This window comes from Cololabis saira, chromosome 6 (genome assembly GCF_033807715.1).
Source record: "Cololabis saira isolate AMF1-May2022 chromosome 6, fColSai1.1, whole genome shotgun sequence".
In the NCBI taxonomy this organism is placed as follows: domain Eukaryota; kingdom Metazoa; phylum Chordata; class Actinopteri; order Beloniformes; family Belonidae; genus Cololabis; species Cololabis saira.
Window position 1 is genome coordinate 26,211,546 of NC_084592.1, and position 14,903 is coordinate 26,226,448.

Genomic DNA, 14,903 nt, shown 5'->3' on the forward strand with positions numbered 1-14,903 from the left:
CGATATTAATTTGGGTTAGTGTTGCCTGGATTATATGACTGTAAAATAACTATTGAAACAAATAATTATTGTGAAATAACTAAGACATAAATAACTCAAATAGGCATTTCAATATCCATTTAAAGTGCAAAAAAAGAAAGAAATTGCAACAGCTCAAGTAGTAAACAAATTATTTTAGCTTGTCTGATTTATTCTGTCACCAGACACACAGCTTGCCATGAAGCACCCGGCATTTTTCAGGTATTTCATGACAAACCGGGGCCGATAACAGAGAAACCAAACAAGCTATAGTAAATATAGATTATATGAACTTCATTGAACTAATATAACATTTAGAAATTTAAGCTGAAATGTCCAGCATTTTCTCTAAAGTTCATTTAGTTCAGGAGTTTTCAAAACTACTGGGACTACTGGGATGAAAGTTCACCAAGCAAAAATGTAATGATTAAAAAATAAATAAATAAAAAAAAAATCGATCTTTAGACATACAAATCGATTTTTAGGAATCGATTTAGAATCAGAAAATCGATTTTTTCAACACAGGCCTAGTGTGGAGTAGTAGGTCTACGTGGCTTTGAGCACCCAGAGGCCTGAAAAGCAATTTGTACTGTAAATTCCTTCTATTTTCACATCCATCCATCTTCCACTTATCCGACTTCAGGTCATGGGGGCAGCAGTCTAAGCAGTGAGGCCCAGACCTGGTTCTCCCCAGCCACCTCTTCCAGCTCTGTCAAGAGAATACAGAGGTGTGTCCAGGCCAGACAAGAGACATAATCTCTCCAGCATGTCCTGGGTCTGCTCGGGGCTCCTCCCATAATGGACATAACCCAAACGCCTCCTATGGGAGGCATTCAGGGAGCATCCTCACCACCACCTCAACTGCTTTCTCTCCATGTGAAGGAGCGGTGATTCTACTCTCAGTCTTTCCTGGATCACTGAACTGGTACATCTGCAGTCTTGTTCTTTCTGTCTGACCGTAGGCGACCGCAGATCAGCTCAGCTCTCTCTCCAACACAACCCACTGGTCCTGAGTACGTTACTCCAGATGACACGCTCATCTGACTTTGAGGTAGGGCTGGGCGATATGGACCAAAAGTCATATCTCAATATTTTCTAGCTGAATGGCGATACTCAATATATATCGATATTTTTTCTTGCCATAATTGGGGTTTCCCCCAAAGCATTATAGCATAGCATCTCTGTTAGCTTCTTTTTTCTGAGGCAAACCCTTAAAAAAAACAGTCAGTTTTAATACAAAGCCTCGTGCCAAATGTCACACAGGCTCCTTTATTAAAGGAACCGTCTGTAAGAAATGGCCAAAACTGGTACTGCAGTCACTTTCAAAATATTGTTGAGCGGCGTGTACCCTCCCCCTCCTCCCCCCGACCAGAGGTTGCCAGGTAGGCTGCAGAATGCAGCAGGAACGTAGGCTGCCATGGCTGCGATAATTAGAGCCGAGCTGGCAACCCGGATGCCGAAACAATACTGACTTGGTGATTGGGAGATAGGTGGAGGGTGGAGCTTCAGAAACAATACTGACTTGGTGATTGGGGGATAGGTGGAGGGTGGAGCTTCAGGCCAAAACAAAAAATGACAACATAAACATCAGTTGAGGGCTGCAACTCCTCTTTTTAAACTGGAATATCCTGGCTTGAGTGCTGTTGTCAGTGACATAAGTATTTGAAATGAACATGATTTTTAAATGTCTGTTGACATATCGGGGTCATTTTATGAGTCGTTTTATTATTGCTCTTACATACAGCTCCTTTAACAGAGGTCTGCACAATATCAAAATGTATAAAACAAATGAAATAAAAATAAACTGCCTGCATATATAGAATAAAAATGCTTCTTGAATAAAATAAAACAAATATCCCTTTCCTGCATAACAATTAAATTAAAATACACTATGCAATTAATACAATGTAGACAGTAACAGGCAGACTTTTCCACTGAGGTTGACAGTTGTGCAAATAACAAAACGTTTACGCAAATCTCAAATAAAACATTCAAGTCAATTTGTCAAAAAATAAGCTATATCAAAATCATAAAAAGAAAAAAAAAAAAAAAAAATTTAAATAATCGATATAAACGATATTGTCTCGTACCATATTGCGTTTGAAAATATATCGATATATATTAAAATCTTGATATATCGCCCAGCCCTACTTTGAGGTACTCAAACTCCTCCACTTGAGCCAGCACCTCAGACCATTCCTCCCTTTTCTAAGAACCACATATGGTTTCCAATCATGTCACCGCTTGCAGCAGACGTCCTCCGACTTTGAGCAGTTTCTGAAGCAGCAAAGATCTTGAACATCTTGAAAAACAAAACAAAACAAAAAAAAGAGAAAAGAAAAGCAGGACATTGGCCTCCTGAGACTGGAATTGGGGGAATAAATGTTCAATAGGAGCAAATCCTTTTAGGCCGAGCATGTCCTCCATGTGCTCACTGGTTTATACAACTAGCAGATTTTAGTCCCAGTGTTTCCCCTCCACATCATCCGTGCTGTCAGGGAACCTTGAGAACTTGACTTTTAAAGGTTGTTGAAAGCAGACGCGCTTTTCAAGCCCTGGCTCATATAAAAACCTCAAAAAAAAGAAAAAGATGAGTGCACAGGAAGCCCTGTGAGGAACACTCGTAGCCCTGAGCAGTGAAACAAATGCTTACAAACAGCTGGTTTTGAAGTTGAGACTCCAAAGAAAACCATTCTGTCTGATTTAAATCATATTTTGGGATTATAAGAAACCTGAAATGTATTTCACAATAATTGCACAAGAGAGGTGAGAGGTTGATGTGACAGAGCTGTACTCACGGTAGCTTTGCCAGAGTGGGTTTTCCAGAAGAGGAAGGTGGCTTCTGCCTCCTTCTTCTTTTTCAGCAGAGAGAGAGACAGAGCCTCATACTGACTACAACCCTGATGGAGCAACTGATACTCGATAGTTAACTGGAGAGAGGAAAAGTCAAAGACAAAGAGCTCTTACAATGCATCTAAACCAGAAAAAAAAATGAGTGAAGCTGGGTGGCATCTTATAGGAATTCAAGCATTTATAAAAAAGAAGAAAAAAAGAACACAGAGAATGTGGTATGTGAGGAAATACGAGTAAAAAGACAAAACTTGTGGTGGGGGGATGAAAAGAGCACAGTGTTTTGTTCCCACCACGTCGTAGCAGGCCTCCAGTTTGAGCAGCAGTCGGTTGTAGTGGTGGAGCTGCTGCAGGGGCCAGTACAACAGCGACACCAGATCAATGTCCCCGCTCACGGACTGGTGTGACGCACGCAGCTGGGAGAGCGCGGCCTGCTGGCCGGACAAGAACTCACTGGAGAGAAAGAAAGATGTCTTAAACCCTAAATATAATGTAAATATGTGTCGGGAAGTAGTTTGTGTTTTATTTCAGTAGACAAAATTATGAGGATCGGCATTTTTATATTACCTACAACAGCGGTTAAACTTTTCCTGCTCATTTTGGCACATTTTTACATATAAGTTAAAGCTGTCTTCATACCAGTAGTGTGTGGGACGCAGAGCCGCCTGGGAGATTTGCGAGGCCCTGTGCGAAATGGTGGGGGGGGGGCCCGCAAAATTTTTGTGTTTTTCGGGTCGGATTGAGTGTCTTTATGTGCAATTTTTACTCTCCAATTAGCAAAATACTGGATACCTTCCCCTGCCTCATCATCATCTCTTGCCTCGACGCGGGGCCCCACGGCTGCTTGAGACCCGGTCGGATCGGTGATTTTCGTAACAAATTTATCAAACAAGCCTTTCAGAGAGGCATTAAACTCTTTCATTTTCTTTAGTTTTTTTCTTTTTTCATCCCCTGATGGAAATTTTCTGAATCTGTCTCGTTCTCTGGACATTGTGTGACAGTTTGTTCCAACTCCACCGTCTGGATCAGAGCAGCTTGTGTCTGCGCTTGGTCTGATCAGTTGTATTGAACAACAGACACGCGCATCATTGCACATATATTTATTGATATGCACAGACTAGTACACATTTAAGTCTGTAATGGAACGTGTCTGTTGATATTTATAAGGGAAAAAACGAAAAAAAAAAAAATTTGAAAAAAAAAAAAAAAAAAAAAAAAACGGCCCATAGCGCGAGGCCCCGTGCGGTCGCACGGTTCGCACACCCCTTGCGGCGGCTCTGGTGGGACGTGATCATTTTTAATTGTGGTTCCTATGTGAACACATTATATCAACCAATCTGGCTGCTTACTATCCATCTATGCTTTAAGTCAGAGATAAGCGACCGGGAAAGCAGCTCTCAGCAGAACGCAAAGATAAAAACATCTGCTGGTCCACAGAAGTATTAGCAGGGCATTATTGGCTGCTATGACAAAGATTGTCTTTACTTTCCAGAACAGACTCAAGCTGAACTGTGGATTTACTGACATGTTTGTGCTGCACTGCCACTCAAACGTTAGTTGTGTTTCGCTTTAGTAAACCCTCAGTCATCCAGGTCAAAATAATTATCAAAGGTTCAACCAAGGAGATTGGACTTCCTTTCCTCGGTTCTTGAAGGTTTGAACTTTGAACTAGAACATCAGTCCAAACTCACGGGGGGGGGCTTCAAGCTGATGAAGTTATGTGCAAATCTCTGACCTTCCTGGCACCACTGTGTTCATGTTGTTCTTACCCTGTTTTGGTCACGAGTCAAAGTGTGAATAGTTTACGTGAAACGAGGGGTCAGTGGATTTTATATGACCCAAAAAAACAAAAGGAACCCCGGCTGCTTTGATTCAAGCCTTGGATAAGTTGATGGTGTTGATTCACGTTGTGATGCAACAGTTCACCATTGTATATGCAACACACACACACACACACACACACACACACACACACACACACACACACACACACACACACACACACACACACACACACACACACACACACACACACACACACACACACACACACACACACACACACACACACACACACACACACACACACACACACACACACACACACACACACACACACACACACACACACACACACACACACACACACACACACGCCACGCTGGTCTCACACCAGATGCAAAGTAAACACTGCTGGATCCCTTTGCTGCAGCTCAGTGTTGCATCATTGAAAATGAGGACTTTGCCCTTTATGTGAGGTAAAGACAACAAAGATGAGCAGAACTCAGAGCTCACAGTGAGAGTTTATGAAGCGACTGGAATCCACCCATCACTTGGAAGTCGCCGACTGCAGAACAATACCTGGAGTCAGAGACAAAGAGACACGTTGGTGGATTTTCAGCGTGATGAAAAGAGAAAACAAGTCACTCAAAAAGTGATGCTGTATTATCATCCCGGAACCAAAAAGAAGACACCTTACTTTTTATACGTGTCCAGGAAATGTTCTGTGTGTGTCAGCAAGGGCAGGGATGTGACATCCCGGGCACGAGCGTCTTGCAGGAAGTAGTTAAGTGATGCGGCATGGCGACCAACCAGAGTGGTCAGGTGAGCAAAACTCTCGCAAAGTGAGAAGAAGAGATGGCTGCACGGTTCACGCAACGCCGGACACATGCTCTCTGTGGAGGAGACGGCACACATAAGCACATGCACATAGGGCTGGGCGATATGGACCAAAAGTCAAATCTCTATATTTTCTAGCTAAATGGCGATACTCGATATATATCGATATTTTTTCTGTGCCATAATTGGGGTTTCCCCCAAAGCATTATAGCATAGCATCTCTGTTAGCTTCATTTTTTTCTGAGGCAAACCCTTAAAAAAACAGTCAGTTTTAATACAAAGCCTCGTGCCAAATGTCACACAGGTTCCTTTATAAACAGAAGTCTGCACAATATCAAAATGTATAAAACAAATGAAATAAAAATAAACTGCCTGCATATATAGAATAAAAATGCTTCTTGAATAAAATAAAACAAATATCCCTTTCCTGCATAACAATTAAATTAAAATACACTGTACAATTAATACAATGTAGACAGTAACAGGCAGACTTTTCCACTGAGGTTGACAGTTGTGCAAATAACAAAACATTTGTGCAAATCTCAAATAAAACATTCAAGTCAATTTGTCACAAAATAAGCTATATCAAAATCATATATATATTTTTTTTAATCGATATAAACGATATTGTCTCGTACCATATCGCATTTGAAAATATATCGATATATATTAAAATCTCGATATATCGCCCAGCCCTAATGCACATCAACAAAGAATGATTTAGGCAGCAGAATTCCTCCCACCTCTGTTGCGCAGCGGCGTGAGGAGGAGCTTCCTGACGTCGCTCAACCAGCAGTAGAACTGTCTCTCTCTGGAGCCCAGCTCATGGATGGCCGAGATAAACCCCATCACGTTGTGATCTGCCAGTACTGCACATATCTGACCACCGCTGCACACACTGCTGATGTAACCCATCTGCACACAAGTTGGTGTCGGTGAGCTTAAATACACTTCTACACCCGTAATCTTCCTCACAATTCAGTCCAGGCATGTGCTTTTGGCCCACGAACCTCGACGCAGAAGGGCAGCAGCGCGGGTCTGACGGTGTAACTCCCTGCACTGATGGGAGACCTCTGGCAGGAGCTTCGGCTGTGCTCGCTCTGCGACGACAGCGGCTCTAACTGCTGACCGCAGTACAGCAGAACGGGCTGCACACAGTCACCATCGGCCAGGAGAAGGGAGTGGCTCTGACCGGCCGACAGGTCCCAGACACCGAGACCCTCGGACAGCTGCAGCCAAGACACAGAACAAACCCGCTGCCCTGTTACAACACTCAGATTTTGGTTAAATTGGTTGAAAAGGATGTGTCATGTTGTTTTAACCATTTACTGATGAAAATTATTGAATTAAGAAGAGTACAACTGATAACCTGAGATGCAAATATCTAAAAGAAAAGAAGAAAATGTATGAAATGTTAACCAATTAAAACCTGTTTTGCCTCAAAGTGTGAAAAGATGGAAATACCTTGGCCTGTTGCGGCACGGTGACAGGACTGTTGACATGGCCAAGCTGTCCACACATGTTACTTCCCCACGAGTACACCTGCAACACGCAAGCACAGTTGCTGCGTAAGAATGTGGTCTGCTCCTTCATTTCTACATTGCTGTGCACCACTTTTCCTGTTTGACAAGGAGATCTCTGAGTGCTCCTCAAACCAGGCAGAAATTTCACTTTGAATTTCAAAGTGAGGCTTATGTTTAGATGAACATCGCTGCATGTAGATGTGATGAATTAGAACAGTCAGGGATTTCTTCGTTTGTCAAAGGGAGTTATTTCATGCTGTACCAATCGGTACTTCTTTTTGTGAGTATATGTGCATGTTTGTTACCTGACACTGAGCAGTGAGAGCCAGCGAGTGGTGCGAGCCTGCGGCCACTTTGATCACTTCGTGCCCCGTCAGAGACTTGACGCACAGAGGCTGGAGTCTGAGCACACAAACGCAAGGTTAACTCCTCGTGCGGGCAGGACTTCTGTATTTGTAATTTTCCATGAGAAAGTGTACTTCATGGCATTTATTTGAGCCTTGCATCACAAAATAACACTTCTTTGTGGGTACATGTCTGACCAATAAGCATATCCAACTATAGGGAGACTAGGTGGATACTTCTTCAAAAACATACTTTACACAGAACTTTATAAAAATTAGAGAGCACTGATTTGCTTAACCTTAAACTGATAATATTTAGGGTTTTTCTTAATTAAAGATTTGAAGCTACTTCACACTGAAAAGTCATCCTGTTATCTGCGCCTGCCACCACTGTTGTGCGCAGTGTTTGTTTGGTTAAAGATCTGGTCATAAATGTACAAATTAATGAAGGAAAAGAAAAATGCAAAGCTTGAAACGAGAGAAGCAAAATTAAAACTAACACTTAAATAACAAGGCCAAAATGCAAGTTAAACAACATGGCTCCAGGTGTTGGTGTGAAGAGCTGATGTTCTGCCTCCGCTCGGGTTTTAGCACATTGCTAATTCTGTTTTCTTGGATGGAGTGAATTCCCTTTAAGTGGGTTTAAAAATATAATGATTTTAGAAGCTAGTCCAAGAGTATGTGAATAGAAACAAAAATAGTTATGTAAATATGCAGGGTTCCTATATACTAAAAATAGCCCCAGTGATTGCAGGATCCTTACAGTATGGCTTATAAACAAACTCAATTACCTAAAAGGTCATTGTGGTGGGAAATCACCTTCACTCTCTCTATGAAGCTGTTCCCTGATTAATTATAGCTACTACCAAAGCCATTATAACATATCAATATCAACTTTCACCTACACCAGTGGGATATAAGTGGTTGTTGAGCAGGACTTGATTAAAAGGAGGATGAAGGGTTTGAGCAGGTATATTGAGGTCATTATGACCTCAATCGTCTCTGTGAGGTTGCGGCCCGGGCTCTGACTAGGCCACTCCAAAAGGTGGATCTTTCTGCTGCATCGCCCACTTTCTGCTAAGCTTCAGCTGTCAGACGGCCACCTTTACTTTATCCTGTAGGACATTTGGTGAACTTGGGAATTCCCTTTCCCATCTTTGATAGAAATTTTTCAAACCCTGAAGAAGTGACGTAAGCCCAAATCATGATGCTCCCTCCACCGTACTTCACAAATGCCCTTTGTGACAGGCTGTGATGTTTTTAAGGAATTCTGCTCTGGGCCTATAAAATATTTGTTGGCAGTTCACTTTTAGGAAGAGCAGCTCCGTTACTAAACCGCTTTTATATACAGTTGACTTAGCTGTGGGCTGATGGATACCTAAACACTTGGAGATTACTGTTCATCCTCTTTCAGCCTTAAGCAGATCAACGGATCTTGATCATTTGTGTTCAGAGATCTCTTTATTAAGTGCTTTTTATGAATGGCAAAGTTAAAATGTTTGAGCTTATTTTAATCAAAGAGACTCTAAACCACACCTCATCTCATTAATTGGACTCAAACTGTGCAAACTATTGACCCCAATTTGCTTTTTCTTTAAGCCGTCGGTGCAGGAGTTCACTTACTTCATCCATCAGTTTTCTGAATGATTAGTGGCTGTGTTCAATAAAAACACATGAAATCATGATTGCCTGTAATCAGCTTCTGCACATTGCATCTGTATATTATTGTGAATCAGATGAAGATCATTATGAGGCAAATTATTGCAGAAATCCAGTTAATTCCAAGATGTTCACAAACGTTTCCTCCTCCACTCTAACTACTGTACAAGTGTAAATGGTTTAAACTGCTATTTAGATAGTCAAGTCACCCTTTATTTTAAACCACATTCAAAAAAAAGGAAACTTAACTGGACGGCTGAACAAGCGATACAAGTCACTAAACTCAGCAAGAAATAAAATTAGAATAAGCAAAACAAGCAAAATAAGCAAGTTTGTTTGATTTATTGTTCTATGTATGCTGGTCTGTATTATGCTGTCTGTTGCTGCTTTTTTGTATTAATTGTATTGTATCTCCCGTAAGGGGACCTTGGGTGACCTGAAAGGCGCCTCTAAATAAAATGAATTATTATTATTATTATTATTATTATTATTATTATTATTATTATTATTATTATTAAAACATGTGCTGGAACTGTGATCATGTTACAGTGAAGACAATTTGGTTAAAGTACAGTTGGAGGGAGATGGCTTATTTACTACTTTTAAGTCATTGAATTATTTTAACATTGTTAAAACAGCTATATACTATAATATAAGTGTTTACATTTCATCTAAAAATGCAGGATAGTGGGTCCTCAGGAACTGGGCTGAAGGATACCGACATATAATATGACCAGAACTGGACTGAGTTTTAATCAAAAGGTCAGTTGCAGGACAACAAAAAAATGTTTTCCACTCGCATGTTCTAAGTGTATTGAAGTGCGTGTTCAGACCTGGCGAGCTGGTCTCCATGACCAAGCTGGCCCTCAGATCCTCGACCCCAGCTCCAGACCTCCGTCTCCAGGGACGGCAGCCCGTCTCCTGCCTCCTCTGGGACTCCAGCTTGAGCTCGACCTGCAGAGAGCCGCCTGCAGGCGCACAGGCGACGCCTCTGAGGAGAACCTGGAAGAAAAAACAAATGACACACAAGTTTAGTTTAGTTTATTGGTCATTTCAATTTCAACAACACAAATAACCCAAAGTACAGGTGTAAATCATCAGTGAAATACAAAAAAATATATAATTTTTTGGTGTATATATATATATATATAATTTTAACTAAAAACAAGGACCAAAAGGTGTAGACTGAAGCCTAAGCTTATGGCGCCTACCCTTTTCACAAGAAAGAAAAGAAAGGAAAAAAAAAGTAAGCTTTTATAAACTAGTGCATTTAGGATTTAGAGAATGAAACGAAATACATAAATAAATCGAAGTTGCCCGAGTATAAACAAAACAACTGTACACAAACACAGCATATTCCACATGTCATTACTAAATATCATTCCATACAGTGTGTATATATATATATATATATATATATATATATATATAAGCACATACATACACACACACATATATACGCATATACAGTACATACAGGTACATGCCTATGTTTATTATACCTTTGTTTTATATGTATTAATCATTTTGTATTTATAGGTGCTTTTGAATTGTAATAACGTGCTACACATTTTTATTTCTGTATCTAAGCTGTTCCACAGATTAAGTAAAGACCCTTTCACAATAACAGCACCCTCACATAATGGCTACATTTACACATTTAGAATACAAATGGACATTTTCTATAAGCTACATCAGACAAACATCCAAAACATGCATAACATAAATCTGGTGAGCATTGTGCTCACTCTGTGCATCAGAGTTAACTGTGAGTTTTCTCACCAGATTAAACTAATTACATAGACAAACACAAGTAAACCGCACCCAACAAGTTTGGTATGAACACACCCAGATGACTTAAAGAGCTCTGTGAACTCTCCTGGAGCAAACTTGTGTACTTCTGCAATGAGTTAAGAGAAGTTGAGGTGAGACGAGCAGGCAGAAATCAGAAAGCCACATAGTCAACATTTATATCTGTGTTGAGTAAAGAAACACTTTCATTATTACTCTCTGGTCATTTCTGAAAACCCAGAAAATGAGAAGTTGATGTGACTGGCAATCGCTGTTTCTCCTGAAAGTTAAACTACTTTTTTCCTACGTGTAGTCAGCGCCAACCTCTCAGCATAACAAGCTAATTATTACTTATTATCAAGAGAGACAATACCATTACGTAAAGATAAAAACAATAATTACAAGACATGAGTGAGTGCATGCTTTGTTCTGTATTCCTACGTTTACTTTAACTGATAAAGTCTGGTGCTCCCTAGTACCTCTAAGTTGCAGCTTTAGCGTTATAAGAAACTCTCTTTTATCTGCATTCAGATGCATTCAAGCATCTGGCTCCCGTCAGCACTGATGAGAGCAACACCTGGGTGCATAGCCCAATTTTTAATGAGTACAAAGCTTGATTCTACGAGAGTGGGCACGGCTCGCTTTATACTTGTTAAAAAAACACCTTGTTTGGTTGCAATGTTTCAGATGGGAATGTACCTCACAGACAAAAACAGAATGAGACTGATCACTTTCATATGTCTGCTAAACAGCTGCCAGCAATCACACAAGTGGCTGACGTCGGCAGCCCAGTGGAAAATAAGGAACGACCCCAATCATCTCAGAAACTGTGGTCCACTGCAGTCTGCAGGATACAGATCAATGGGGGGGGGGCTGGCCCAGTATTCCCTGTACAACCTCAGAGGTGTCATGGGAAACGTGTTACCAGCGAAAGGATTTCTTCTGCTTTTAAAGTGAATGTGTCCATGTTTTACATTGGTAACTTGTTTCCTATACAAGTAAGTAAGTAAAGTTTATTTATATAGCGCTTTTCACAGACATTTGTCACAAAAGGCTTTACAGAATAAAAAACTGTTTAGACCAGGGGTCAGCAACCCGCGGCTCTAAAGCCGCATGTGGCTCTTTAGTGCCGCCCTAGTGGCTCCTAGAGCTTTTTCAAAAAATGTTGACCTTTTTTTTCCTTTTTGATCTTTTTTTCCTTCTTTTTTTCCTTTTTCTTATTTTCCTCCTTTTTTCTTCCTTTCGCCTTTCCTTTTTAATCTGGACATTTCGACTTTTTTCTCGAAATTTTGACTTTTTTCTTGAAATTTTGACTTTTTTTCTCGATATTTCGACTTTTTTCTCAACATTTCGACTTTTTTTTCGACTTCTTTCTCGAGATTGTACTTCAACATTAATCTCGACATTTCGACTTTTTTCTCGACATTTCGACTTCTTTCTCAACATTTCGACTTTTTTCACGAAATTTCAACTTTTTTCTCAACAATTCGACTTTTTTCTCGAGGTTGTACTTCAACATTAATCTCGACATTTCGACTTTTTTCTCGACATTTCGACTTTTTTCCTCGACATTACGACTTTTTTCTCGAAGTGCATAATGAAAAAAAAACTCTTCCCCCAGTTCTAACTAATATAGAAACATGCAGCATGTGTTGACTTCATTCTAAGGCTGATACAAGACTTTTTCATTTTTTGCGGCTCCAGACATATTTGTTTTTTGTGTTTTTGGTCCAATATGGCTCTTTCAACATTTTGGGTTGCCGACCCCTGGTTTAGACTAATAAATTACATAGAGTACATGATGGAAAAAACATAAAATAACTTAAAACAATGCAGTTTACATAAAACCCTGTTTAAAAAGGTAGGTTTTTAGTTGGCTTTTAAAAGAGCTCACAGACTCAATAGATCTAAAAGTTGCAGGCAGAGTATTCCAAAATTTAGCGGCCATAACCTTGAAAGCTCGGTCACCACGAGTCTTAAGGCGGGTGCGAGGGATAGCCAGTAAGTTCTGCATATTTGATCTGAGCGGGCGAGCTGGTGAATACAGTTCCAGCAGGTCAGTTATATAAGGGGGGGGACCATGCAGTGTTCTGTGTGGTGAAGGTGAGGATTTTAAACTGTATTCTAAATGAAACCAGGATCCAGATGAGAGATTTGAGTATGGGAGTGATGTGTGACCGTCTATTTGACCTGGTGAGTCGTTTTGCGGCAGCATTTGGGACTAACTGTAGGTGATCCAGAGCAGAAGAACTGAGTGCAGTGAAAAGTGCGTCTCAGTAGTCAATCCGGGATGAAATGAAAGCATGTAAAAGTAAATGTAAACTTTACATGGTCGGGTTTCACAATGAATAATGTCTTGACTCCACTTCAATGTTCAGGGGGGAAGGAAGGAAGGAAAAAAAGAAAGAAAGAAAAAAGAAAGAAAAAGAAAGACGCCTTCCCCGACTGATGGCTGTTCACACCCTCCATTCCTACCGTGGGTGGGGGTTCCAGGAAGTGAGCATCTCCTGCTCGCCGCTGAGTTCCCCTTCTGGTGTATATTCGTGAGACTCGAGCTCTTCTGGCCCTGCAGGGTCTGCTTCTCCTTCTCCAGACAAAGACGAACTTCTTCCAAACACACGGGGGAAGAGGAGTACGGGCCGGCCAGTCCACTATTCCTGCAGCACAGAATCTGCTTGTTAAAGGAGACATTTCATAAAAAGAAAGAAAAAGAAACCCAGCTCATGAGAGCCGAAATCTGAGCGTCTCAAGTGACAAATCAAAAACTCTGACACGACGCAACTGTGTAACAATTTTTTGGGAGCTGCAAAGGTCTGGAAATCAATGAGTTGTTCAGATTTATGGATCCCCATGACTTCACAGACCAGATCAGAGCAGAATTATCCAGATTCTCCGTTTTTATCTTCACTTATCTTCATATTATGCTGCACTTGCTGTGCCTTAGAAACAGGTAGCACAAAACTGTAAGGGCAAATTTAAAGAAAGGAAAAGCCAGAAGGTGATAGGTGCAGTCGAGAGACAGACCAATTTTAAGTTACGTTTGTGATGTAAGAGCAATTATCCTTCTGCACCGTGAAGAACTGTCCAATCAGCCTCGTACCATCTGGCTGAATGTGAGCAGAGTAAAAAGCTCTATACCAGCGGTCTTCCAGTCCAGTCCTCGAGGTTTTAGATGCTTCCCAGCTCTAACACACCGGATTCAAATGAATGGGTCATTACCACACTGGGGCAGATCCTGGTGACAAGCTGATGGTTATCAATAATTTAAATCAGGTGTGTTAGAGCTGGGAAGCATCTAAAACATGCAGGAAAGCAGATGCCCATACCATAACACTACCTCCACCATGTTTGGATCACAAACTTTTACTTTCCTTTTTCATACTTTTCTCCTTCCATCATTCTGGCACAAGTTTATCTTGATTTTTATTTTTCAGTCCAAATAATCTGATTGCCGAAGACGGGAGGCTCTTAAATGTTTTCTATCAAAGAATAATCTGGATTTTCTGTTCTTGAATGTTACCAGTGGTTTTGCACCTTCTTGTAAACGCTCGGTATTTACATTCATGGAGATGACTCTTAACCACAGATTTTGTAGAACAAGAAACCATACAATCGAAGAAATCATCCGAGAAATCACGCTTGTGGACCAAAGCGGTTCCGACCCATTGAGGAACAGACAATGGACTTCACGAGCAATCGTATCTGGTAGCGGGACGTTAGAGACAACAAATCCTTTGGAGTGGGGATGATGTGTTTTCTGTGGTTCAATTGACTGATTGGTGCAAAATAGGACTTCAAAACTCCTGTTTTTTTTTTTTTAGTTTTGAGCAATTTCTTTAAATCATTTCACTTAAAAAAATAACAAGGAGTTTAATTAATGTTAAAATAAAGTGTTTGAAGCACTTTTTGATCACTTTTAACAAAGCCTTCTCTAGTTCCCATAATCTCCTGTCCCTGCAATCGTCAAGTACCTTTGGACCCCCCCCCCCGGTCCTTTATTGCAACAAATGCGTATTGATCCACAGCCCTGTGTCACGCATCAACAACAATAAGCTTGCTCTGAGCTGGAGGGGACACCATGGCAGAGGCGACTGAGGCC

General features: G+C 40.8%; 1 protein-coding gene across 2 annotated transcripts in view; it reads right to left on the bottom strand.

The window, feature by feature from the left end:
• The window catches only part of LOC133446065 (alsin-like), a 45,013-nt gene that overhangs the window by 21,856 nt on the left and 8,254 nt on the right, over positions 1 to 14,903 (bottom strand). For both annotated transcript variants that reach the window (XM_061723811.1, XM_061723810.1), the window contains exons 11-20: positions 13,280 to 13,461; positions 9,847 to 10,015; positions 7,316 to 7,412; positions 6,952 to 7,029; positions 6,498 to 6,716; positions 6,231 to 6,402; positions 5,348 to 5,543; positions 5,164 to 5,229; positions 3,162 to 3,321; positions 2,817 to 2,948 (exon numbers count right to left, since the gene is read on the bottom strand). In XM_061723811.1, the coding sequence (XP_061579795.1) occupies positions 2,817 to 2,948; positions 3,162 to 3,321; positions 5,164 to 5,229; positions 5,348 to 5,543; positions 6,231 to 6,402; positions 6,498 to 6,716; positions 6,952 to 7,029; positions 7,316 to 7,412; positions 9,847 to 10,015; positions 13,280 to 13,461 (1,471 nt within the window). The remainder of the gene's footprint in view (positions 1 to 2,816; positions 2,949 to 3,161; positions 3,322 to 5,163; positions 5,230 to 5,347; positions 5,544 to 6,230; positions 6,403 to 6,497; positions 6,717 to 6,951; positions 7,030 to 7,315; positions 7,413 to 9,846; positions 10,016 to 13,279; positions 13,462 to 14,903) is intronic.